Raw genomic sequence first — 25512 nt, forward strand, 5'->3', positions numbered from 1 at the left:
CTTCCACCTCACATATCAACAATTCCCAAAGCTGTATTTTTGTCCTGAGTTTCACTTGGTTGGTCCAGTCCACATGGAAGTATCATAGCACTTCCAAGTCAACTTGTTCAACTCTGTGCCCTCAAACCTGCTAGTTCCTGTTTGTGCCCCATTTCATTAAAACACCAGTGTTCACCTCGTTTCGAGGAAGGGGCGTTTCGAGGAAGGCAGAAACCATCTTGTCAGCCTTACTGCCTGAGTCTTACTGGCCTCACCCTAACACTCCCTTTTTAGAAATTCTTTGTAAGTTTTATTTTATCACTCTGATTACTACCCACCAGGAAGCTTTCAGCAGTTCATTGCTTGGTGAGTCAGTTTACAACAAAACTGAACAAGTCAATTATGTTTGCAGAGAGGTTTTCAGTATAAGTAGGCTGTACAGTAGAAGGCCGTGTGCACACTTTCCTAGTGGAAAACAAAGTCTTCTGCCACTCAGCAAGAAAATAGAAGCTTGAAAGGCTGAGCTGGAAATCAGGAATTTAGGAATTTGAAAAAAGAACCTCTTAGCTAGGTGTGGTGGTGTATGCCTTTAATCCCCAGCACTTGGGAAGTAGAGGCAGATGGGTATCTGTGAGTTTGAAGCCAGCCTATTCTACATAGTGAGTTTGAGGACAGCCAGGGCTATGGAAAGAGACCATATTTCAAAACATAAAAACAAGACCCACAAACAAAAACTGACAAAGAACTTCTTAGTACTAAAACACATTGTCTGGATTATAGCCCCACTTAGTTAGAACAAACACACGAACCCAAACAGTAAGACATTGCACAGGAGAGAGCAATAGTTACTGAAACACGGGTAGAAGTGTTGCAGACCATTACACCCTGTGCACTGTGGTTCTGAGCTGAAGGCAAACCAACAGGAAATGCTCCCTTCCTTTATTCCTGTACTGCATAGCTACTGTTCTATCTTGTTTCTCTGCTTTCTGTCTTATTCCTTTCAACACATTCTCCATATTAATCTTGCTGTGATAAAACACCATGACCAAAATTAAGTGGGGGAGGGAAGGGTTTATTTCATTTTACACTTTGATATCACTGCCCATCACTGGAGGAAGTCAGGTAGAAACTCAAGCAGGGCAGCTCCTGGAGGCAGGAGCTGCTGCAGAGGCCATGGAGGGTGCGTACTGGCTTGCTTAGGCTGCTTTCTTATGTTAACTCAGGACCATCCAGGGATGGCACCACTCCCAGGGAACTGGACCCTCCTGGCTCAAACCTTAATCAAGAAAATGCTCAGCATACTTGCCCGTAGCTCAATCTTACAGAACCACTTTCTCAATTGAGATTCCCTTTTCCCATGTGACTAGCTTGGTCAAGTTGACAGGACCCTGGACTAGGACAGTTCTTCTGTCATGAAGATGCAAGCCCCTAGGCTGCATTTTAGTTTTCAGAGTAAATGTAAGATGCCTTAACATGACTTAATGTTATGCCCTCTCCATCTTTTGACACAATGTGGCCTAGGACTGATAATGACAGATAACTTTAAACTTCCGATCCTCTTGTCTCTACCTCATGATTATGAGTGTGAATCACATGCTTATTGCGTGATGTCTGGATTTAGAGACCTGCCTGAGTGGTTCCTTCTTTCTTTCTTTTTTTTCTGATTGTTAACCAGTAACAGTAACCCACGTCAGTATTTTGAATTAATTGAATGGAATGTCTATATATATATATATATATATATTCATTTATATCATTTTTTGAGACACTAATATGTGCTGGGCACTGTAGCACTTGTTTTGAAAATTCTACTTTATTTGTGGTGCTTAGGTAACCTCCTTTCCAACCCCCTCAACCCTATGTAGGAGAGAGAAGGTTAGTGGAGAGGGAGTCCCAGACCCCTTTACTTCTGCTGGATATTTAGGGTCAAGGGGTTCTTTTAGGGCTATACCAGTCTCCATCAATAGCAAACACAGCCAGCGTCTCCTCCAAGCCAATGCGCCCCGAAGTGCCTCTCTCTGTCTGTCTTCTCCAAACTGCCAAACCGTTTGTCTCTCTGGTCTCTCCAAAATGCTACATGGCACACGCCAATATCACATGCTATACCTTTTTTTCTGGGCTCTCAATTTATATCCTCAGAACCCTGGACCACATCCCTTTACATTAGTACCAGCCAAAAGCCACATCCTATACGAGACAATTAATGGTTGTGGACAAACTTCAGCCCAACTAAAATCCTACACTTGGGATTGAAACCAAAAGCATATTTACATAATGCAAGTGAGTTTTTAAAGAAACCAAAACTTCCATTACAAGACACATTTCTAAACAATTGGGATATTACAGTGGATAAGACAATGTCTCTGCTGTCCTGGAACTGACCATACAATGTGACAGAGTGAGGTAGAACACATGAGAGAACATTCTAGACAGAGCTCTTCATCTAGCTGTTGCACGTAGTTTAAGGATTGGCTTGTGGTTGGAAGATCATTGTGATAGAAAGTTATGACATAAATGACAAGACCATGATAAAACTGATAAGATTTATTGACCAATATCAGCAGCTTTTGTGTGAAAGTCTTCAAAAGAGCTGAGAGACTAATGCCACCAATAGGAATATGGAAGTACTGGCTCAGAAAAACTAAACAATAGTTCAGTAAGAAGTGGAATATTAGAATATTAGTAATCTTTATAATCATTGTAGGTCTGGATAGTGAAAGATGATGGTTGGAGCCCAAGAGAAAACCAGTTCTGAAATATTAACTTACCTTTCTTTATGGAGTCAAAAGTTGCATTTGAAATATTTTATGTACATTAAAAATGAAGGTATTCATAACTTCCTCACTAACTCCTTACTGTTTATTTTTCCAGTATCTTATAAGGCATGATTGTAGCTGGCCTTTTAGCTACTTTATTATGTTCTTTTTCCTACCTCCCTATACCACCCCATCCTTTCCAACCCCATACACTAGGTAGGAGAGGAAAAAGGTTATAGGGGAAAGAGGATGTCAGTACTGTTAGACTATTTCTGCTGATTAGGGGCGTTGAATTCCTTGGGGCAAATTTGAGAACAGAGTAAACCTTTTTGGTTTTCCCATTTCATCTTTTGTTTTCTCAGATTTCTTTATTTCCACCTGCAATTTTCAAACTGCTCAGCCATTCTCCCAACCTTTTTTGAGTTGGAATATAGGAAGAACAAAAAGAATAAAACATCAAATCCCATCTGAGAGCAAAGTGTGTGTGTGTAGGGAAAGGGGAAGATGGGGGTTGAGGGATACAGGACTGGATGGACACACAGTTAGCAGGAGCAACCACAATAAACCATTTGCTGAATTCTTAAAACAGAATTCCCATCCCTCTGTCTCCTGCCATTTTTTTCTATGACATTTATAATCAGATTTATAATCAGATTTCTCATTCTGCCTAGCCACAAGTCTGGGCCCCAGTTGTAACTGTTTTTTTTTTTCATATATATATATATATATATATATATATATATATATATATATATATATTTCTTTTTTCTCCTCCTTACACCACTCCTATCCCTTCCATCACCCAGCACTGGGTAGAAGAGAAAGAACTTTAGATGGGAGAGGGGACATCTATACTATTAGACTATTTCCTGCTAATTAGGGCGTCAAGTTCCTTGGGGCAAATTTGATCTTTGTTGTCAGGATATTTCCAACCAGCAACCAGCAATCCAGCAAAACAGCAACAGGAGCAGGAGCAACCAGCAACAACAGCCGGGGCAGCAGCAGCCCCCTATCTTGGGACTCTGGCATTGATATACCCTCTGAAAAGTCCACAGAATTCCAAATGTAAACTATCTTCAGGTGCTAAAATCACACCCCTGCCAGAGTACAAGTTAAATCATAGTCAGCTGCTGTGGACAATCTGAAGCAGCCTCATATCCCACACCTGGGATTAAAACAAAAACATGAATGTATTTTTAAAAAGTTCTCACTACACATGATAACTTAAGTGAGGGTGTCCAAGATTTTTTCCCCAGTGTTGGGGAGTGAACTTCAGGGCTTTGTACTTGCCTGGTTAGTTACCTACCATTGAGCAAACCTCTTAACTCCAAGTTATGATTACTTTAACAGAACTTCTCGAAATAACTGAAATGTAGATAAAAAATATTAGAAGTGTCATAAAATGTTTCATATCAAGAGCTACTCCAGCTCATTGTCTCTCATTTCTGTTCTCAGAGCCTTTATTTTTCTTTCCTGTCCCTCCCTTTATATTACCTCTGTGTGTAAAAATCAGCAATTAACAGGGGGTGCCTTCGTTGTTGATTGAGCTCCCCCAGTGCTGGCTTGGCGCAGTTTCCTCCCTATGCAGCTGTGCTCTCAGGGCTGCGTCACAGGTTTGCCTTCTTAGGACCAAAACATTCATGGGGCAAGCTGTGCCCCATCACCACTACTGCTCTCACCTGTAATTACTGTTGTTGTGTAACCTTCACAGTAGCAGACTAGAGTTTCTACATCATTATAATCTTCAGAACTTCTGCCACATGCCTACCAGTAATGTTTTCTGTTTTGTGTTGGGTTTTCTTGTCTTCTCTGCTGCTGCAGCTGGGTTAGTTCCTGGGATTTGCTGTGCAGCTGGAGCCTTGGGCTTTCTTCTGATGAGCGTCTGTGCCTGGGTTTGTTTCTGCATTTCCATCTTTATCTTAGGATGCTCCTTCAGTTAGTAATCAAGACTGTAGGAGCTTCCTAGGAAAATATGATGGGAGATGGTGTATTTGAAAACTTTCATAATAGAAATAACTTTATGTTATTTGGACACACTTCATTTTTCTGCTGATGGGACTCTCGATTGATAAAGAAATTAATTTCCTTAGTATTCTAAGTACTTTGCCTCATAGTCAGTCCTCCAGCTTCGGGGTTTCTGGTGGAGAGGCCAGTACATATTCTCATAGCTTGCTTGCTTTTCTGACTGTCTTATATGTGGTTTTAAGGAATTCATTCAAAAAGCAAGTATACACGTATTATGAATACTTACACACTTATGCATGTATTTCATATGTGAGAGATGGCACGATGGAGACAGGCAGGCCTCCCAACTCTTGGGAGGCTGTTGGAGAAGGGAAGGAGGGAATGTCCTGTGTATTTCTCGGGTCTTTCATTCAATCTGGGCTTGGATAGGAGACATAGGTGAGTCCTGACATTTGTTGGGGAATATTTCTCCAATCTTTTCTTTCCAAATTCCCTTCTCTTGAATCCCCCAAGTTTTTACTTTTCTATGTTTAAGTTGGCTTCTTAGAATTTTCCTCTAATTTGCCTGTGTTTTAGCTTTTATTTTCTTCATTTTGTTGTTCCTTTTCTTTTACTGGCGATTCTTATATTGCTTCAGGGGAATGTTCTAGTATTACTTTTAATGTTGGGTTTGAGTCAGAGCAGAGCCGTTGGGTCGTAGAGCATATGTGTGGTTAGTTGTGTAAGATGCCACTGAACAGTTTTCTCAGTGGTGGTACACATTCACACTTCCATCAGAGATGTGCAGTTCACATCAAGCCTTTGTTGGCACTCAGTGTTGTTAGTCCCCAGAACTGTATATGTCAGTGTGTATTCGCTGACATGTATTTTTTTATGGTTCTAACATGTGCATTTTCTTGGTAAGGAGTGGCACTAATGACCAGTTTTGTGGTTTGGCCATGTAGATAATCCTTTCTTTTGACGTACTTCTTCAAAGCTTTTAACTCATTACTTTGTTTATTGTGTGTTTGAGTGTCTTGCTATGGCTAGCTTGTGGAGGTCAAAGGACAACTTGGCAGAGTCAATTCTCCTTCTGTGATGTGTGGGTTTAGGTATTAGACACAGGCTTTTCCCACTGAGCCATCCATCTCATTGACACCTCTGCAAGTTTTTTATTCATTATTACAATGGATGTTTCCATTGATTAAAAGGGTTCTCTACATAATATTTGGATATAAGTTCTAGTATTTTCTTCAAGTTTGCAGATTTCTGTTTTACTCTCTTAAGATTGTCTTGAAAATATGTGCTCATAATTCTAAGAAAGTTGAGGGTTGGGCTAAGACTAGGAGAGTGAGAGACCTGTGTGCTGCTGGTACCCTGTGTTTTGATGTGTTAGCAGGTATACAGTGTTTATTTGTTAAATGTCAGTCACTTGTTTTCTTAAGAACTGTTGAATTATATTCTGCAAGCTTGCGTTACATTGGATCTACAATCCGTCAAGAATTGACCTTGTGTTTGATATAAGAATGGATTTACTTCTAAATATAAGGACATCCAACTGACAAAGCACTTAAAAAAATAATTTTTTTCCATAGCTCTGCTTTGTCATCTTTGTCATAGATGAAATGCTTCTGTAGGTGAAAGGCGGTGTGTGGACTTCCTTGCTCATTCATCAAGGCTAGCCCTTTTTCATGGGGACCTAGACGGGTCTTTGTGCTTGCCAGGCAGGCAGTTTACTGACTGAACTATCTCTCCAGCCCCATGGATTCTGTTGTTCTATTCTTCTGATTTGTTTGTGTATATGAATCTGTTTTGGGCTCTCTGCTCTATTCTGCTGCTTTCTCAATTCCTTCCTGATGCTGCAGTGCTGTAATTACCAGCTTCCTAGAAACTCTTGATGTGTGGTAGTTATGGTAGTGCAAAGGTTTGGGGCTCTGCTATTTTGGTGCAAGATGATTTTTTTTTTTTTTTTTTTTTGCGAGACAGGGTTTCTCTTTGTGGCCTTGGCTGTCCTGGACTCACTTGTAGACCAGGCTGGCCTTTAACTAACAGATCTGCCTGCCTCTGCCTCCCTGAGTGCTGGGATTACAGGCGTGCACCACTGAGCCAGGCAATCAAGATGATCTTTATGTATCTTTCTTTCTTCTACTCTCTTTTTCCTTCTGTGCCGTGGATTAAACCTGGTGAGAGTGGCGCCCAAGAAACGTTAGCAGATGGTGGTCTCGTTTTGTAGACATCTTAGGGTGATTTTAGTCTTTCAGACGGTTGGTAAATATGTGTTGATGGTGTGTGTGTAGATCAGAGAGTCTTCATAGCAAACTTTAGAGACACAACTATAGCAGTTACTTACTATTTCATCTTCATCAATACTGACATTTCTCTTTATCTTTGACCAGATTGTTGTTGTTTATTTAGCCTTAACATGAGACCATATTATGGTTGTTTTTTTTTTTTTTTTTTTTTTTGCAGCCACACGAATAAAGCTTTGCTCATTACCCAGTCCTTTCTTCATGGGACACCATGAGAAAATGTGGGGTAGCTTACGTTTGTTCTTCTTTGATCTCGGCAGGCCATGGTACTTAAGTTGTCTTAGCTGGCTATAACCAGGCAGCTCAGATGTTAAATGGAACTGATTTTATATAGAGCAATTTAAACACTGGACAGTGAACTCCTTCTAGATAGAAACATCATTTGCCAATATAACCCTAATTTAATGTCTTATGTGTCCAACTTTTCAAACGTTGGTGAATGCGAAGTGCACATTTTCTGAGTTTTGCTTTAGTCTGTAGAATGTGACAAGACCTTCCTCTCTCTCTCTCTCTCTCTCTTCCTTTTCCTCCTTTTGTTGGATATAATTTTGGGTTAAACACAGACCTTTGTTCATTCAAGCAAGCATCCTACTACTGAACTACACATGCAGTCCTGGAGGGTGTCCTACCATTGAGTTGACTGCACAGTCCTAGGGAGTATTCTATACTGAGCTACCTTCCTTTATTCTCTGATTAGACTTAGTAAATGCCTTATGAAATGAACTTAAATTATAAAAAAATCCGAGCAAGTTGGTAACATTTGTAATATCAAAGAACTTCCTTATAGTTTTTTAATTTGATAATTTGTGATAGAAATAACAGTCATTAGTGTTTGCAGTGTATTAGTAAAAATATGTCTAATAGTGAATTTCCCTAAGATAATACATGTGCTTAATGCTGCACAAAAATTAAAAAAAAAATTGGCTGCCAAACCAGCTCTGTTTCTATCATCTCACCTTCCTTTGATTGATAGACTTGTGTATGGATATTTGCATGCCAGCTGATAATAACATCTGTGCTGTATTGCATGCTGCTATGTGGGTGTCTGTGTATTAACATCATGTGCTTGACCAAGTTAAAGACTGCAGGCTAAAACTGTTACCTTGAGGTTCTCTTGTCTCTTCTCTTTGATAAAATATCAGCATCTTTCTCCTTGCGTGTTTAAAGGTTATATCATATTCCCTATGGAGTTAAATATTTTATTGGAATACTATTTGCAGTCTTTTTTTCTTTGATAATGACTACTAGGTGTTTTAATATGCTGTTTAACAGAGTAGAGAATGCTGGAGCATGCAGAGAACCATCTTAACCAACCTTTATAATTTCCCCTGACAGCAGCTGGAGGTGATGGTGGTGTTTGGCAGAGGACTCTTGAGACAAGAATTGCATTTGGAATTTGAAGGTTCTGTGATCTTGAGCAAAGTCAGTGCTAATATAGCAGCACAGAGGGGCAGACCCTGGTTTAGAAGGACAAGAAAGAATGGTAGGTCAGGAAGTAAGTAAGAAGGCCTCTTCTGGGAGTGAAGAGGGAGGCTTTGAGAGAAGCAGCGTGGATAAGGATAGGTCTCAGATGTGAGAGTTCAAGTGAGCTTTGCATTTAAAGGAAGAATCCCAAGGAGAGGAAGGGAGATGATGGCAAACAGGGAATTGGATAAGGCCATGCAGGAGGAGGAAGGGGAGACCAGGAGCCTGGGTGTGGAGCTCATCATAGGAACAGGATATTGGTTTCTGTGCATGGGGCAGCTGAGGTGGAGGAGGACATTGCTGGGACTCAGGCCCCTGCACTTCTCATCAGCGTGGCACCAAGGTTCTCAGGCTCACTGGCGTAGGCGCTGATGAATTTCTGTCATGACGGTGAAAATAAACAGAAAGAAATAGTTTCAAGATAGTTTTAAAAGACCTTTGCTTAGTTTTATTTTAGCACTTTTCTGAGTATTGAGTTAATTTTTATTGCAATGGAGACTATTTTCAAAAGGAAAAATGTATTTTAAGATGGTTGATGAGAGTCAAAATTAGTTTCACTCTTTTGCATTGCTGGGTTTGAGGGAATGCTTTTCTGTGGGTTTTTAGTTGTCAGAACCCAGGCTGCACACTAAGGATGTATGTAAATTAGCATGTTCAAGACTAGCTTGTTTGGTTCGCTTTATTACTGTCCTGTACTTGACACCAGAAATTGTATGTGAGAGTGTTGTGCTAACATGCTTTGTGGTGCACACATTTCATTCTGATGTAGGTGTCATGTCTTTAAATGTTTCAAACATTCAGAATTCCACATCTTCTAAAAAGGCAATCTTAGAATGGTTCTAGTGCCTCAGAATATTATTTAATCTAGTGTATTTAAGTTATTAGTTATAATTAATAATCGCCTTATATAGCCATAGCTTTAGTCAGAAATTGACTAAATTTCAACTTTTAAGAATATTTTTATTGAACTTCCTATACAACATATTTTGATCCTGTCAACCTCCTCAAATTCCTCCCGCAGCCTTTTCACCTCTCTACCAACCCAACTTTAGATTCTTGCTCTCTTAAAAACAAAACAACGGAAAACAAAAACAAACACAGAAAGTCTACAAGAAACACAAAAGAATCTAAACAAACGGGCAAAAGACCATTCGGACAAAAACTGCCAAAATCAAGCAAAATAAAACAAAGTCCGCAAAAATCTGGTTGGGTTTGTCTGCCGGCTTAGGCCTCGTTTTCTGGCAGGGCACAGAGGCAGCCAGCTCAGGCGCTTAGATGGGTCTTTCTGGCCAGGAAAGTAAGCGGGGATAGGGGGTCCCTGGCAGAGTTGGGGTCCAGGCTGCCCTTTTGCTGTCTTTGTTCTGAGCTCTGGTTCCCCGTGTGGTGAACACTTTGCTGCCGTTCTGTCCTCTCTCTGAATCAGGACTTTTCATCCTAAATCTTTCCCCGTCTGCCTCCCTGATACCCAAGAATGTCTGGCTAGGGTCTGACATTTTTTGGTTGTTAGAAATGGCTTGGTCCCCGGGGCCCAAAGGCTACTAAAGATGGTCTGCAGATGGCAGAAAGCCGGTGTGGGAAACCCTGCTACACCCTTGTGGTTGGGGAGGGCCTCGCTGTGGTAACCTGTCGACGTCAGCACAGAACCTGTCTGCTCCCGGCTTCTCTCCTGCCTGCCCTTCAGGACACACGCTCAGCTCTCCTGAGGTTTCTCAGAGGACTTTACTAGAATCTCAATGTAGAAATAGACAAACTAGAAATAACAAGAAATTACAGTTTGGGGAGTTCTTAATTAAAAGCTGCCTGTACGATCTACTGGACTTGAAATAGAACAGAATTCAGATCTTTTGCAGGCTTCTGTTCATTCTGACCATTGATAGTCTGCCAGCGGGTCTTAAAGGGCCACAGTAACAGTGTCTGTGCTGCCAAGCAAAGCCTCACCAGCCACAGGTGTCTAAGCGGGGTGCTCCGACAGCTACCGTGCTTCAGCAGCACCGGCATGGTGGCTCCACACCCACCACTTCTAACAACCAGGAGATGCCTTTGCCTAACGCCTGTCCCCGACGCTCTTCCCTTCTGCTCACATGGCTCATCTGCACAGAGCCGCGGTAGCGGCCCAGACCACTGTTCCTCCCAATGTGGCACCACAGAAAGGGAACCCCTTGGGTTATTTTAGCAAGAAACTTGGGGGTGGCAGGGTGATTTTACTGCATAGGTCCTGACAGGATGATTTTTGTTGTCTTTGAAAGATTTACAGGATGAGATTATGTTACGGCATGCCCCAAAGCACAGCCGTGTCTCTCCACCACTGCCCTAGACCACTGACCACCGGCGCTGTGCACAGCTGCAGTACCCTTCTCCCCCACTCCCACTTGGAACGGCCCCTTATTAGAAGGAAGAGCCCTGTGCCTGTTTTGACGTTGTTCTCTTAATGCCTTGGAATTCTCAGTCTTTTAGAATAAGGGGCGTCGTGTTTTCATTTGCCTTGAGCCTTGAAGATCAGGTCCCTGGTACTGCTTCCGAAAGGATTCCCAATCAGCATCGAGTCCAGGTGGGAGGAAGTTCGCTTTTGTGAGAGAGAGGAATAATTTAAAGACACTTGAAGTAGTAGAAACCCACCACAAATATTTGGGAGGGAAGGACAGCATGTGCTAAGGCTCAGTTGTTAACTGCCTTTATTATGAATTTTTGTCTTGTTTCTTTCCACTTTCTAATTTTTATTAGAATGACACATTGCTAATGTTTGATCCACATTTGCTCTCAGGCATACTAGTGAACTGGCAGTAGCTATGTACTGGTTTTGTTCAGATCTTTAGAAGACCTCATTGAGTTGCTGTAACAGTTTGAGATTGTTTTTATTGTTGATTTCATAGGGAAGGAAACGGATACTTACAGAGGGATGGCTGACAAATTCATGAAGTTACTGACAAGCCAGAGCCTCAGATATAGGTTGGTCTGAGTCTGAGACCCACCCCTTCTCACTCCGCCATTCAAAGTTAGATATTTTTATCTTTCCAGTTGATTTTAGGATGAGGAGCTCCTGAGTAAAGATGGAAGATATTTTTATGCCACGTTTTTTGTAACACTGTACAAATACAAATATTTTCCAAATTGGATGTAATTTAGATGTAAATAATGATATATTTGGTATAGATTCTTTCTGCCATGGTTATGAGAACTAGGTGTTGGTACAGGCAGCCTATAACACTATTCTTACAAAATAAAACTGGAACTCTAAGTTCCGTGTGCTTAGTGAGCTGTCTTTTCTATCCATTTGCTGTATGAAATACTTGCTCATACACATTGTCAGTGTTGTGTTCCTGGAAAGATTTTCTTAGAGGAAGAGTCTCATTTTAAAATTCCCATCCTCTGAAAATTTTGTTGCTTTAGATGATTGGCATTTGCAGCTGGGCCTAAGAATGCTTATTTACAGAGACTATTATAGTATTATTTAATGATACTTAAAAAAAATAATGTGAACTGTCCAGAGAACAGTTTGATATCTCCCTGAGACTCTCCAGCAGTGTTAGCTAAAGGTATTCCTCACCTGAGCTTTTGTATTCAGCATAAGGAAAGGACAGACATCACATAGGCATGCATAGTATCTGTGTGGAGTGGACTCTATACTGTAAGTGGTTTTCAGTTAACTCATAGCTTTCTTAACAGGTGTAACTATCATCTGCTGTGGCTGTCACGTACAAGAGTCTACTGTACTATTTGGTCTGTGCGCTGTTTGGTCCAGTGGAAAGCCAGGCACTAAGTGATCCTCCTGCATTGTTGTTTTGATCAGGACTGTTTAGTTGTCCTAACCCAATTTTAATTATAGTTGCATTGCTCACTCCTTGTTCAGCCTCTCCAAACCTCAGCTTCTTCATATGTAAATGTGTGTTTATAGATATTTTCCAAAATGGTGCAGCAAAGAGTGACTAAATTCCTTTAACAAAGCCTTTAGCAAAGGGCTGGGCTTGTGGGTGGCCAAGTGGCAGTTGTCACCTGTTGCTCTTCTTCCTATGCCACTGAGACCCTGTGACTGAGTATAGCTGTGCTGCCACAGGTGAAGTCTGAGAGAGCCCTTTCTTTATTCCTGTCTGTCTTCTACAGCTACCTCTTAAGAGCCTTCTTTGTGTCTTCATTATTACAGTTGCTTTGGTCTCACTTGCTGTGTTGATTTTCCCAGATAGACTCCTTTGCAAGTACGTGAATACCCCAGGACCTACCAAAATACTGTGCATGGGATGGGTGCTCAAGGAATACTTGCTGAGCTGGGCTTCAGTCCCTGGTTACCTTGTTATTGTAAACCACCCTTCTGTGTTGCAACCTGACCTGACTGGGACAATCAGGAATGAAGAAACAGCAGGCACATACAGAAAAGCTGGCACGGGGTTGGGAGTGTGCTCTGATGGAGACACCAGCAACCCAGAAATTGAGTGTGTTTCTCATATACATCTGAAGGACATGGTGGACTAGCTAATCTTGGTGGGAGGAGGTCTCTAGAGGGAAGCAGTCTTAGGCTGCAGTCATTTGAGAGGTTGGTACTTTCTGCACACTGTCAACATTGGTACTCAGAGCAGTGGAAAGCCTTGTACTTGTCTGTGATGGATTGTCTTGATTGTGTTAATTGATGTGGGGAACCCCATGGCTTTGGCTTGGTTGTCCTGAGTTGTAGTAAGAGTGGAGAAAGTAAGCGAAATCAGAGAGGTGTACATGCATTCACTTGTCTCTGTTCTTCAGTGTGGGTGTGGCCAACTGCTTCAGCGCCTGCCTTGACTTTCCCTGAAAGGAAGGGCGGTAACCTGGCATTGCAGGCTAAATAAACCCTCTCTCCCTTCAAGTGGCTTTTGTCAGAGCATTTGACACAGCACAGAAAGGAAACTAAGTCACATGACAGATTCAGAAGGACTTGCAGTTTAACTATTATTGTCACTGGACATGGGCTGGCTGGGGAAGACTTCCAGATGAATGTAATCTAACCTGGGCAAACGCCTTCATGAGGAACTTGAGAAACATTGAGGCAAAAAGGCTTTTCCTCTCCCCTGTACTGCCCAAGGATTGTGAGCTAATTACCGACAGAGGACAGTGAAAGTAGATCACAGAGCTTGGGGAGCAGCCTGCAGTGGTACTATGACTTGATAAAAATCTAGAGCCATTTACCCATGTTTCTTTTTTTTTTTAACTTATTAGGTATTTCTTTATTATTATTATTATTATTATTATTATTATTATTATTATTTACACTTTATTCAATTTGTATCCTGACTGTGGCCCCCTCCCTCGACTCCTTCCCACTCTCCTTCCCTCTTCTCCCCCCATGCCCCTCCCCTAGTCCACTAATAGGGAGGGCCTCCTCCCCTTCTATCTGACCCTAGACTATCAGGTCTAATCAGGTCTGGCTGCATTGTTTTCCTTGTGGCCTGGCAAGGCTGCACCCCCCAGGGGGAAGTGATCAGAGAGTCAGCCACTGAGCTCATGCCAGGACAGCCCCTGCTCCCCTTACTAGGTAGCCCACTTGGAGACTGAGTCTATGGGCTATATCTGAGCTGGGGTTTTAGGTCCTCTCCATGCATGGTCCTTGGTTGTGTTATCATTCTCTTCAGGGCCCCCAGGGCTCAGGGGTTTTTTTTGGCTATGTTGTTCTCCTTTGGGAGCTGCTGTCCCTTCCAGGTCTTTCTATCTCTCCCTTCTTTCATAAAATTCCATGCGCTCTGCCCACAGTTTGGCTATGAGTCTCAGCCTCTGCTTTGATACTGTGATCAATAGAGTCTTTCAGAGGCTGTCCATGGTAGACTTCTGTCTTGTTCCCTGTCTTCTCCTGTTTCCGGTGTCTATCACGTTTGTCCTTCTGAATGAGGATTGAGCATCTTTCCTAGGGTCTTCCTTATTTTGCTTCTTTGATTTTAGTTTGTTTATCCTATGGACAATATCCACTTATGAGAGAGTATATATAATATGTGTGGTTCTTCTTCTGGGTTACCTCACTCAAGATGATCTTTTCTAGTTGCCACCAGTTGCCTGCAAATTTCATGATTTCCTTGTTTTTAATTGCTGAGTAGAACTCCATTGTGTAAATGTACCACACTTTTTGTATTCATTCCTTCTTTGAGGGACATCTAGGTTGTTTCCAGATTCTGGCTACTATAAATAGAACTGCTATGAACATAGTTAAACAAATGTCCTTATTGAATGGTAGGGCATACCCATGTTTCAATCCAATATTTTGCATAATTTTCTTTTAACTTTTTATACAATTTTTCTTCTGATTGACAAATTTTAAGGTTAAAAATTAAAATTGATAGGTTCAAAATTATATTTTAATATCTAGAAGAGTTTTAGGTGTAAAATATTGGCAATCATATCCACCTAAAATTCCCATAGGTTTTTTTTTTTTTTTTGGTACTGTTATTTTATTTTTACAAACTAAGTTATATTATAGAGCCATTTCTTCTGCATCACATCTGTTTTAGGGCCACCTACCAATATCCAGGCCTATAAGATGCTGATGACTCCTGTGTAATATGTTACTATTGTAGTACAGGTAGTATAGTACTGGTACATCAGACTTTCACACACTCCTCAATCTTTAGCTTATACCCAGGTACTGATAACATCCAATACGATGTAAATGCTGTGTAAATTGTTATTATGCTGTATGATTAGAGAATGATTTCAAGGGGAAAATGTTTGCACATGTCTAATACATAGACAGCTTTCTGTAGTGAGTTGCACAGTGAATATGAACTTGCAAAACAGTGAGATGATTGTATGTATGTACATACATATGTATGTATACATGTGACACAGTCATACATCATTGGGTTCTACCTCTATATTTTTATGTGTGTCTATATCTATATCTATATCTACATGTGTGTGTGTGTATGTTTGTACGTGTGAGTGCATATGTGAGTCTGTATGTGTGTGTGAGAGGGAGAGATAACAACCTCAGCTGTTATCCTCATGAATGCTATCTACTTTCTTTGAGACAATTTTTTTCATTCATTCATTCATTAATTCACTTTACATCCTGGTCCTAGCCCCATCCATCCTCATTTCCCAATCCCACCTCCTCTCTCTCCCTCTCCCCCATTCCCTTCCCCTATTCCTCAGCCCCTTTATCCATCTACCACAGCTCATCAATCTGTATCAGAGCTGAGCATATCTTCTTCCCCTGTGGCCTGGCAAGGCAGTCCTTCCAAGGGAAGTAATTGAAAAGCTGACTAGCAAGAGAGTCCATGTCAGAGAGAACCCCTGCACAAACTTTGACTCAAAATTCACCCTGCCTACAAGATGTGCAGAGATAAAGGTAGAGCAGACAGAGCAGAGATTGAGGGAATACCCAACCACTGCCTGGCCCAACCCAAGACCTACCCTATGGGAGAGAACCATCCCCTGACAGTATTAGTACTTTGCTGTGTGTGCAGACAGGAGTCAAGCAGAGTTATCCTCTGAGAGGCTTCACCCAGAAGCACCTCAAAACAGATGCTGAGGCTCACAGCCAAACATTGGGAGAGGCGTAGGGAGCCTTGTGGAAAAGTGGGGGAAGGAGAAAAGGACTTGGAGGGGATAGGAATCTACAAGAAGACTAACAGAGCTGACTAACCAGGGCCAAGATGGGCTGCTGAGACTGAAGCACCAACTGGAGACCTTCCATGGACTGGACCAAGGCCCCGTATAAATTTTACCTAGTGGGCTATCTCACCAGTTAGGTGAGATAGCTGTCTGGCTTGACAACAAGCCCCAGGGCGCTGCCTCTCTCTCCCTCCCAGTGTTGGGATTATAGTCCTGTGCTGCCATGCCTGGAATTTTACTTGGATTCTTGGGATTGAAGTCAGGTTCTCATTATTGCAAGGCAGGCACTTAACTGACAGCTTTCTGTCCAGATCTGAATTCTGCACATATTAATTAGAAGTTTAATTATTAAAAACAATAGCTGTGATATTTAAAACAAAGTTAACATTTTCCTACCAAGGAATAAATAGAACACAGAAAGGATTTCTCAGGATATTTATGGCAATTATCCTTCTTTCACTGAACTCTAAATTAATACACCTCTGTCTTCCTATTATTGATTGACCTGCTTATATTAGCTTCATATTCCATCAAGAATATTACTTTGCAGGAAGATGTAAGACTTGTAACTATAGGAACTATATATCAATGGTCTTTAGAGTACTCTGTTGGAGGTTATTCTTGGCGATAATTTTGAGGTCATTATAAATACAAGATACTATTATTCTACCAGAAGGAGAATTACACTACCATATCTTCTCGTGTGTCTGATCAGTGGTTATCTGATACTTTACATACTAAGCTCCCCAAGGCCCTGAAGTTAGCTAAAGTTCCCTAACAGTAAGTGTAGTAAGTTTTGTGACCGCCGTGTGGTAGGTACTTGACATGTCATGCCTGACTTCCTCTCCCAGCAAGCTTGTGGGACAGTCATTGCTCTGCATTTATACAGAAGTAAAGCTTTTGAAGAGGTAAAACATGACCAAGGCTGTCCATCCTGCAGGTGGTTGGCTGGGATTTCCACATGGGTTCATGTGTCTCTCACAACCTCAATTCTGTTGCTTCTGTTGTTACTCATTACAGCAATTGTTTTTCAGTACCAACTCTGCAACACATCCTGATGTCTAGGATTAAAGGAAGGAAGAGAGTCCTATAGAATCCTTCGTTTTTCCTTGTCTGCAGTAAATAGGGTGCAGATTGAAAAAAGAAACAGGATAAGAACAATTGTTGATTGTGCATTCACAAGACAAGGACAGTGTGTTGTATAGGGACTCAGAGAAGCTGCTTCATGGATGGGCACATTCAGTGAGCCTTAACGGGAGAAAGACTAATGTCCGAAAGTACAAAAAGTGAAAGTATGTGTCAATGTTTGAACAGTAGCTCCCCGAGGCAGGGAGAGCCTTTAGTGCTCACTGACGCCCAGAGCCATGATCTGGGACCCCCGAGGGATTGCATGACTCAGGAGCTTGTGCAGCAGAGAGAAGTGTTTCAGGACTGATATTAAGGTGTTTTGTAAAGTTTTCTACCAACAATGAGTATTTACCCGCTGAAGTCTACTGAAAGGCTAAGCATATAAATGTCTTAGAAAAACCATATTTTCATAAAGATACTGGATATTACTTTTCTCTGACAAATTTTAACACTGGGATTTTATACTAAATAAATTTTTAAAAATTCAAATTTTACCTTATGAGCAATTATATATATCTTATAAAACACAACAGTCTATATTGTTGTAACAACTGAGTTTGGAAAATCAGAACAACACTTTTTGAGTAATGTCATCTGAAGGAGTTATGATGTGTTGAAAAGATGTTTGTTTGGAGTTTCATCTAGCTCGCTGTAAGGAAAGAATCAGAGAACTATAGGAGACCATGGAAGCGACATTTCATTATCGTGCAGCATGCCAGGTATGCTGCTTCTGTCTCAAGAATGTGTCCACTAACCCTGCTGTTTTTGCCTTACAGCTTTTCTGGGAGAAGAGGCTGCAAGGACTTAGTGCTTCAGATGTAACAGAACAAATTATAAAAACCATGGAGCTACCTAAAGGTCTTCAAGGTATCACCCAAGCTTAGTCCAGTACATGCTTGTTAAGTACCGACTGTGCACCAGGCACTGGACTTAGATACTATGCATTCATAACTGACCTACATCAACAGGCCGTTGCTTTGGGGAACCATGTGGTTTGCTGGATGGCATACTTCTTACATTAGAAACCAAGGGCAAACACAGTGATGAGCATGTGTTATAGCGATGCTTCTGTAGAGTATGTCAGCCTCAGCTTTTCTTTTTCTTCTGTGTGAAGTGTTTAGCTCTAGGTTAGCCTTATCTTTTTAAAAATTTTATTTTTTAAAATTTACTTTACTGCCTGATCGCAGCCCCCATTCCTCCTTTTCTTCCAGCCCCACTCTCATACCCTTCCCCCACTCCCCTATTCTCTTATCCTCAGAGAAGGGCAGGCCCCCTATGCATACCAACCTACCCTGTCGCATCAAGCTGCAGCGCATCAAGCTGCAGCGGGGCTAGGCACAACCTCTCCCACTGAGGCCAGAAAAGGCAGTCCAGCTATGTGAAAGGGATCTAGAGGCAGGCAACAGAGTCAGAGACAGTCCCAGCTCTAATTGTTAGGGGGCCCACATGAAGACCAAACTGCACATCTGCTACATATATGTAAGGGGTCTAGGTTCAGGCCATACATGCTCTTTGGTTGTTGGTTCAGTCTCTGTGAGCCTCTGTGGGCCCACATTAGTTGACTCTGTTGGTGTTCTCGTGGTGTCCTTAACCCTTCTAGCTCCCTCAATCTATCCCCTTTTTCTTCCACAAGGCACCCTTTTGTTTGGTTGTGGGACTTTTCATCTCTTTCTATGAGCTGCTGGTGAAGCCTCTCAGATAACAGTTATGCTGGGTCCTGTCTGTAAGCACAGCAGAGTGTCACCAATAGTGTCAGAGGTTGCCTCTCTCCCATGAGTTGGGTCTCAAGTTAGGCTAGTCTTTGGCTTGCCATTCCCTCAATCTCTGTTCCGTGTTTATCCCTGTTCATCTTGTAAGCAGGACAGATTTTGGGTTGAAGATTTTGTGGATGTGTTGGTATCACTCTCCCTCCACAGGATGTCTCGCCTGGCTACAGGAGGAGGCATCTTTAGGCTCCGTATCCCCAGCTGGTAGAAGTCTCAGCTAGGGTCACCCCCTTAGACTCCCAGAAGCCTAGCCTTGTTGTCTTTAACCCATGTGCCCCTTTAGTACTGACTACAGATGAACAAAGGGTTCCCAGATTTCCTGTGTACAGCAACATCTTACCCCAGCATTTTCTTTTTTGTATCTTCTTACACTGCAAGCTCTCCTACCTTTCTACAAACTGCTGCTTTAAGTTGCAGCAGGGTATTACGGAGGTGTTGCAGTCTACCTGCCAGTTTATATGTTATACTTTATTCAAGAGTTGCCTTATGTTTCCAGTATTAGAATTTCAGTCCTCAATATTGATTTAGTATGAATTTCTCAAAAATCTTCCAAATGTACAGTTGGTCTGTTAACTCATGCTTGTATGTTTTTAGAAATTATTGCTTTAAATTCAGAACTTTGATTGTTCACTTAAATTTTGCTGTGGCTAGAGGCCCCCACAAGCATGAAATTATGCACACATTACTTCTAGGAATCTGGACTGTTTTTGGTCATTTGAAAATACTGATTAACCACAAGGACCAAATATATCTGGGCACAGGGGTCTTTTATCAGACTGTTTCTCCAAACAAGGACCATGTATGGATGGTCCTTGCTCGGATGTAGCCCTTGGTAGCTCACTATCCAAGTGGGTACCCTAATAGGGGAACAGGGACTGTTTCTGACATGAACTCAATGGTGGGCTCTTTGACCCCCCCCCCTTCCCCCGGGAGGAGCTGCCTTGCTAGGCCACAGAGGAGGACTTTGCAGCTAGTCCTGAAGAGACTTGATAAACCAGTATCAGATGTAAGGGGAAGAGGTTCTCCCTTATCAGTGGACTTGGAAAGGGGCAGGGAGGAGATGAGGGAGGGAGGGTGGGATTGGGAGGGAAAGAGGGAGCAGGATACAAAGTTAACAAACTGTAACTAATATTAAAAAAATAACAATTAAGAAAAAAGAAAACACTGATTAAATTTTAGGTATGCCATGCTTGCATTGACTGCCCCCGAAGTCTTAGAATAAAGATAATAAGCATAGAGCTGGAAATTGTTGTTAAAAGCTTTAGGAAGAAATCAGTCAAGACTGTGCTAACAGGGATACTTGAGTAAAGCATAGTGATCTTACAAAGTCTTAAATTACTGAAATAGATGACCTTTCTTCAGAAAATGAACATAACTTTTCAAAAGTTTGGGCTTTAAGAAATGTATTTTAAAGTTGAAGTTTTGTTCAAAGTACTTAATGTTTTGTCACTGGTTAATGTCAATCCTTCAGTGTGCAGTAGCTATTAAAGGGGTGTGTGTTGTCCTTTGTTGCTTTGGTGGGTATCAGGTCAGCCTTGTGATCCTAAATGAACACAACATTTCTGGTTATTTTAGGCAGTGGCGGGCCCACTTGCACAGGGGTATTTCTCTCAGCAGCATTACTTTCTCCTTGCAGGAGTTGGTCCAGGTAGTAATGATGAGACTCTTCTGTCTGCTGTGGCCAGTGCTTTGCACACCAGCTCTGCACCAATCACAGGCCAAGTCTCTGCGGCTGTGGAAAAGAACCCTGCTGTGTGGCTTAACACATCTCAACCCCTCTGCAAAGCTTTCATTGTTACAGATGAAGACATTAGGTATGGTGTTTTAACATAACTTTATACATCTCAGGCTTGCCTGTAGATAAATCTGTACGAAAGCCATTAGGTTCTGTGTCACAGCTAATACAGCTGATCATCCAATATTCAAAACTTAAAACCCAGCTCAGCACTTGAAGCCCTTTGAGGTCTGCTATGACACCTGTGTGGACAGCTTGATGCCATGACACCTTGGTAGGCTATCAAAAATACCATGGAAATTACCTTCACAGTAGGTGTATGAAGTGTATGTGAAGCAGAGGTGGATTTGTGTTCAGCCTTACGTCTAGTAGCCAAGATACCTTTGTGTATGTGAAGATCCTCAAAACAAAACAAAGCAAAAACAAGCAAACAAACAAAAACTCCTCAGGGATGAATCTATCAGAAGTCGTATTTTGGGTTTTACAGGGCACGTTGGTTAGCTTCATGCCTACTTGACATACAGCAGAATCTTCTAAGAGAAAGGGTTCTCAGCTGACAAATTACCTCCGTAAGATCAGGTTGTAGACAGGTTTGCAGGGCAGTGACTGATGTGGGAGGGCTCAGCTCACCGTGGGCAGGGCCATCCCTGGGCCGAAGGTCCTGGGTGCTACATGAGCAAGCTGTGAGGACAGGACGGTAAGCAGCACCCCTGCATGGCCTCTGATGAGTTCCTGCCCTGGCTTCCTTCAGTGTTGATCCGTGATATAGAAGTGTAAGCAAAATAAGCCCTTCTGCCCCCAGGCTGCTTTTGGTCATGATGTTTCCTCACCACGATAGAAACCCTAAGACGCAGAGCTTTTCTGAAATGAATGGAATGTGATAAAGATCTTTGTAAGAAAGCTGTTCTTGCAAATAAGCTTTGTATCAGAGTGACCATCACAGGCATGCTGTCACCCAATTAGTCACTTTCTCAGTGCAGCAGTTTTACAGTTTGTGTCTCTGGAGCTCAGCTCTAATGAGCCCCTTTTATGCATTAGGCCTTTTAGGCAGTTTCTTTTTAGTTTTGGTTTACCTTCTGTAGTGCTTGAAATTGAAACCCAGGCCTCTGCATTCAAGGCAGGTATTCTACCCTGAAACCACACCATTAACCCTGTCATTGTGCTTTTGTGATTCTTCCTGCCTTGGTTTGTCTGCAAGCCAACTGTTTTTAAAACATGTGATAGATAGCCTTGCTGCCTAAAAGCATTTTAAAATTCAATTTTCGTATTATGAGTATATGTATTTCATTCAAGTAGAGGTTTACTTATATCTACTTTAAAGATTTAAAATAGTTCCAGAGGCACGCACCCATCTATGTGCACACACACACATTCATACCCACCCCAAAAGCGTACACACATGCCCCCACATACATGTGTGCATGCACATGCATGTGTACACAAACTTACATAGCGGAGCAAGATGGGAAGCAAATGAGAAAGACCGCAAAGAGGCAATCAGAGTCAGGAATAAGAGAGGACAGAGTCATGTCTATGAATGTTTCATTTTTTCTAAGGCTGGGTCACAAAGCAGGTGCTTAGCAACAGTAGTAAAAGGAAAACCTGGCCCAGACTGACAGCACCCTGAAGTAAAGCACACTATTATTTTAGAGAAGAAACATTCAATTGTGAGATCACAAGGTAATTGTTTTCTGGGACTTTTGTACTTAGGTGTCATTACTTTGTAGTGATGATGATGTCTCAGTATATTGTGTTGTTTTTAAAAACATAGCAGTATATATGTGTACTTCATTATTCCTATTTGAATCGGAGTTTCCCAGGAGTATCATGCCTAGGTGAAACCAGCAGATGGCAGCTTGGAATCATCCAATTTAAAATAGTTTCTGTTTGTATTTGTTTTCATCTAAATCTATAAAAAAGTTGATATGAAAATGTTCCTAAACGTACGAGTTAAGCTAGACTTATAATTGGAAAACCCTTCTTGCGCTTTAAAATAATCTCTTTTGAAATCATAGAAAGCAGTTCAAGGTTGTATTTATATGCTCTGGTTTTCTGGAATTTGCAATCAACTTTATTTTTAAACAATTAAAAAAAAAACAAAATATAAAAATCAAAGCAAGAGATGAGGTTGCTCTATGGATCGTTGTGACCTTGAGGAAAATAATTACCTGGGAAACAAGTTTTTTTTCCCTCTTGGTATGAGAACAGAGATAGCGAACAGGATTTTCACCAAATTGTTACAGGTTTGGACTGGAGAACTGGAAATGCCAACGGCTTCAACACTAGACCTTTTGATGTTAGAGGAAACAGTCTCAAAAGCAGACCTGGATCTAACACATCATCCATTTGATGGAATTAGTGTAACAGGCATTATTAAGCAGTATTCCTTGTTGAATTGGCACGAGGTCATAAGAAGTGACTGTGTTTGGAATTGCTGTTCTTCTGCAAGGCTTCTAAGGATATTCTTGAACAAGGCCCTGCTGATCCTCTCTGTTACTCTAGTTTTAGTGTATTTGCTTCCCATGTGCGCACTTTGCTAAAAATCTTTGCATTAAGTATGTCTCTTCAGCATGCTTGACAATATTTGTTTTCTGGTATGTAGTGACGTTCTCATAAATTATAACTTAAGTCATTCACAAGCTCACCGTCCTGTTGTGTGGTAGCCTGGTCTCTGCTTACTCCCACTCGGCTGACATCAATCATTTCTGGACCATCTTGCCTTTGGAGCATGGATGTCTGTTTTTAAGTTGAGACACTTGATAGGAAACTCACGGTGTGCTGCAGGGCTGAGGCCCCTGTTCTCCTGCTGACTGCTGACAAGGGCTGATCTGTCCTCTCAGTTCCTTTCAGGACACTTCTTATTGGGTTAGGTTTGCCAGCTTCGCTTCCTTATAATTAATTGAGGATTCTGGGATTAGTCACTAAATATAGAGCCATATCCCACCCACCGTATGAATGATTGTCACCTACCCTTAATGGGAGGAATTACACAAGAAGTGTATGCTGGATGTGGAGGACACTTGGAGAACGTCATAGAACTCTGCCTACTAGTCAGCAGGCACCTGCACAAAGACAAGCAATCATGTTCACAGTAAAAGAAACTCAGTGGCAGACATTAGAGTTCGAAAAGTCCAGTGTGCCCTGCCTCCACCTTCCTGAAGGGTCATTTGTCTTTAGGGTGAGACTACCCATGTGACTGATGAGTCATTTGGCGTAAATTCCAAGTCACTGGGCCAAGAGGTGACAAACTATGTAAAAACAAACAGTTGTTTTCTTCTGTACTCTGGTCCATTACGTGAACTTTGTTGAACTCCAGTTTCATTTCTTCTATGAAGAAACTGTAAGGTTAAATTGACTCTGTACTACTTTCCTCCTGCTGCCCAATTTGAAACTTCATTTAGGAACTGGACGTCTGTTCTGAGTTATCCTTTGACCTATTTCTTTTAATATAGAAAGAGTGTTTCTGTGGGTACATGAGGCATATTACCTTCCTTACTTTGCACAAGGTGTCATTCAGGCCAGGGTTTTAGAACAAAGGGACTCCACAGCTGGCTCATTTTCCAGCTGGAAAGTGGAATCCTTCAGTACATTTCCTTTTCCTGTCTGCTTTGAGCAGTGCTGCCATCTGTCTGCCCTGTTGGGTGGAAAATCACTTTCTTCTGTATAGCCTCCAGTTCTCCTTATAACCGCAGCTCCATCACCCATTCTGCATCCGTTCTAAGCATCCCTTGACTGCTCTCGCAGCTGGTTGTGGCCAGCTCTCGGTGGAGCTGGCTCATTCACCTCTTCTTCTGTCTCTTTGTTTCTTGCTCTGGCCCTCTTGCTTGCTTCTGGATGTCCCTTTGTCTCCTGCTTTCTCAAGGAGCTGCTGGCATCTTTCCCCCTGTGCTTCACAGAGCAGCAGAACCTCCTAGTAGCCTCTTTAGCCTCAGTTTAGGGCCTTCTTTATGATGTAGAATTTTTGTCACTTTTGAAGTCATGAAGCTAGAGAAGCTCTGGTATGGTCTTGCCTACTTGGCTCATCTCAGTTGGAGAGATGCTTTTGATCTCTGTCCCCAGTGTGTGGGCGTCACTGTCCTGGGTCTTCTATACAGACCTGGTTTCCAGTACTGCTCTCTCTCGACTCAGCCATAGAATGCCAGAGCAAGGCCAGCACATGTCTCTACTGAGGCCTTACCTAGGATGTTGTTCTCCCTTCCTTTTCCTTGTGATTTCCCTTTCATATCCATATTTCCATGTTGTTTTTACTTTTTTTTTAATAACTTCAATCTTCACATAGTTGAAATTCTTGAAGTTGAGGAAAAGACCACCAAAGTTCATCTATTCCTTCCAGAATCTCTAGGCAAGAGATAACCTCCATTGAACAGTTATTCTTTATTTATTTATTTATTTTTCTGGTGAGATTTAGCATTGTTTGGTGTGTGTGTGTGTGTAGAGGCAGCATTTGGAAGGTCTGAGGAGAAGGAAGTGTGCTTTTCAAAGTAATTCTTGGGTGGGAAGGGGGCTGTCAGAGTAGTTTCATTTTTATTACTTACCGAATTTTCAGTTTCATTTCCTTTTGTTTTTGAAAAGGAAACAGGAAGAGCGAGTCCAACAAGTACGCAAGAAACTGGAAGAAGCGCTTATGGCAGATATCCTGTCTCGGGCTGCTGACACGGAGGAGGTGGACATTGACATGGACAGTGGAGATGACTCATAAGAATATGATCAGGTAAGCAAGCACAGACACAGAGACAGGCAGACGCAAGGTGTTCGCTTTCGTGTTGTTTTCTCTTTGTGGCCTGCTCAACACTCAGTAATGTACTTGTTGCCCTCATGGGTCCTTCATGTTCCTCTCTGTGTCATTAAGGACCCATCAGCCATCACAT

The 25512-nt window shown here is 41.8% G+C and overlaps 1 protein-coding gene across 1 annotated transcript in view; it reads left to right on the forward strand.

Annotated features, from left to right (window-relative positions):
* Window positions 1–25512, forward strand: part of Mbd2 (methyl-CpG binding domain protein 2) — a 62147-nt gene that overhangs the window by 33245 nt on the left and 3390 nt on the right. The window contains exons 5-7 of the mRNA XM_055622691.1: window positions 17920–18010; window positions 20546–20723; window positions 25217–25355. Of these exons, the coding sequence (XP_055478666.1) occupies window positions 17920–18010; window positions 20546–20723; window positions 25217–25343 (396 nt within the window). The 3' untranslated portion in view covers window positions 25344–25355. The remainder of the gene's footprint in view (window positions 1–17919; window positions 18011–20545; window positions 20724–25216; window positions 25356–25512) is intronic.

This window comes from Psammomys obesus, unplaced genomic scaffold (assembly GCF_907164565.1).
Source record: "Psammomys obesus unplaced genomic scaffold, mPsaObe1.curated_primary_1811, whole genome shotgun sequence".
In the NCBI taxonomy this organism is placed as follows: Eukaryota; Metazoa; Chordata; class Mammalia; order Rodentia; family Muridae; genus Psammomys; species Psammomys obesus.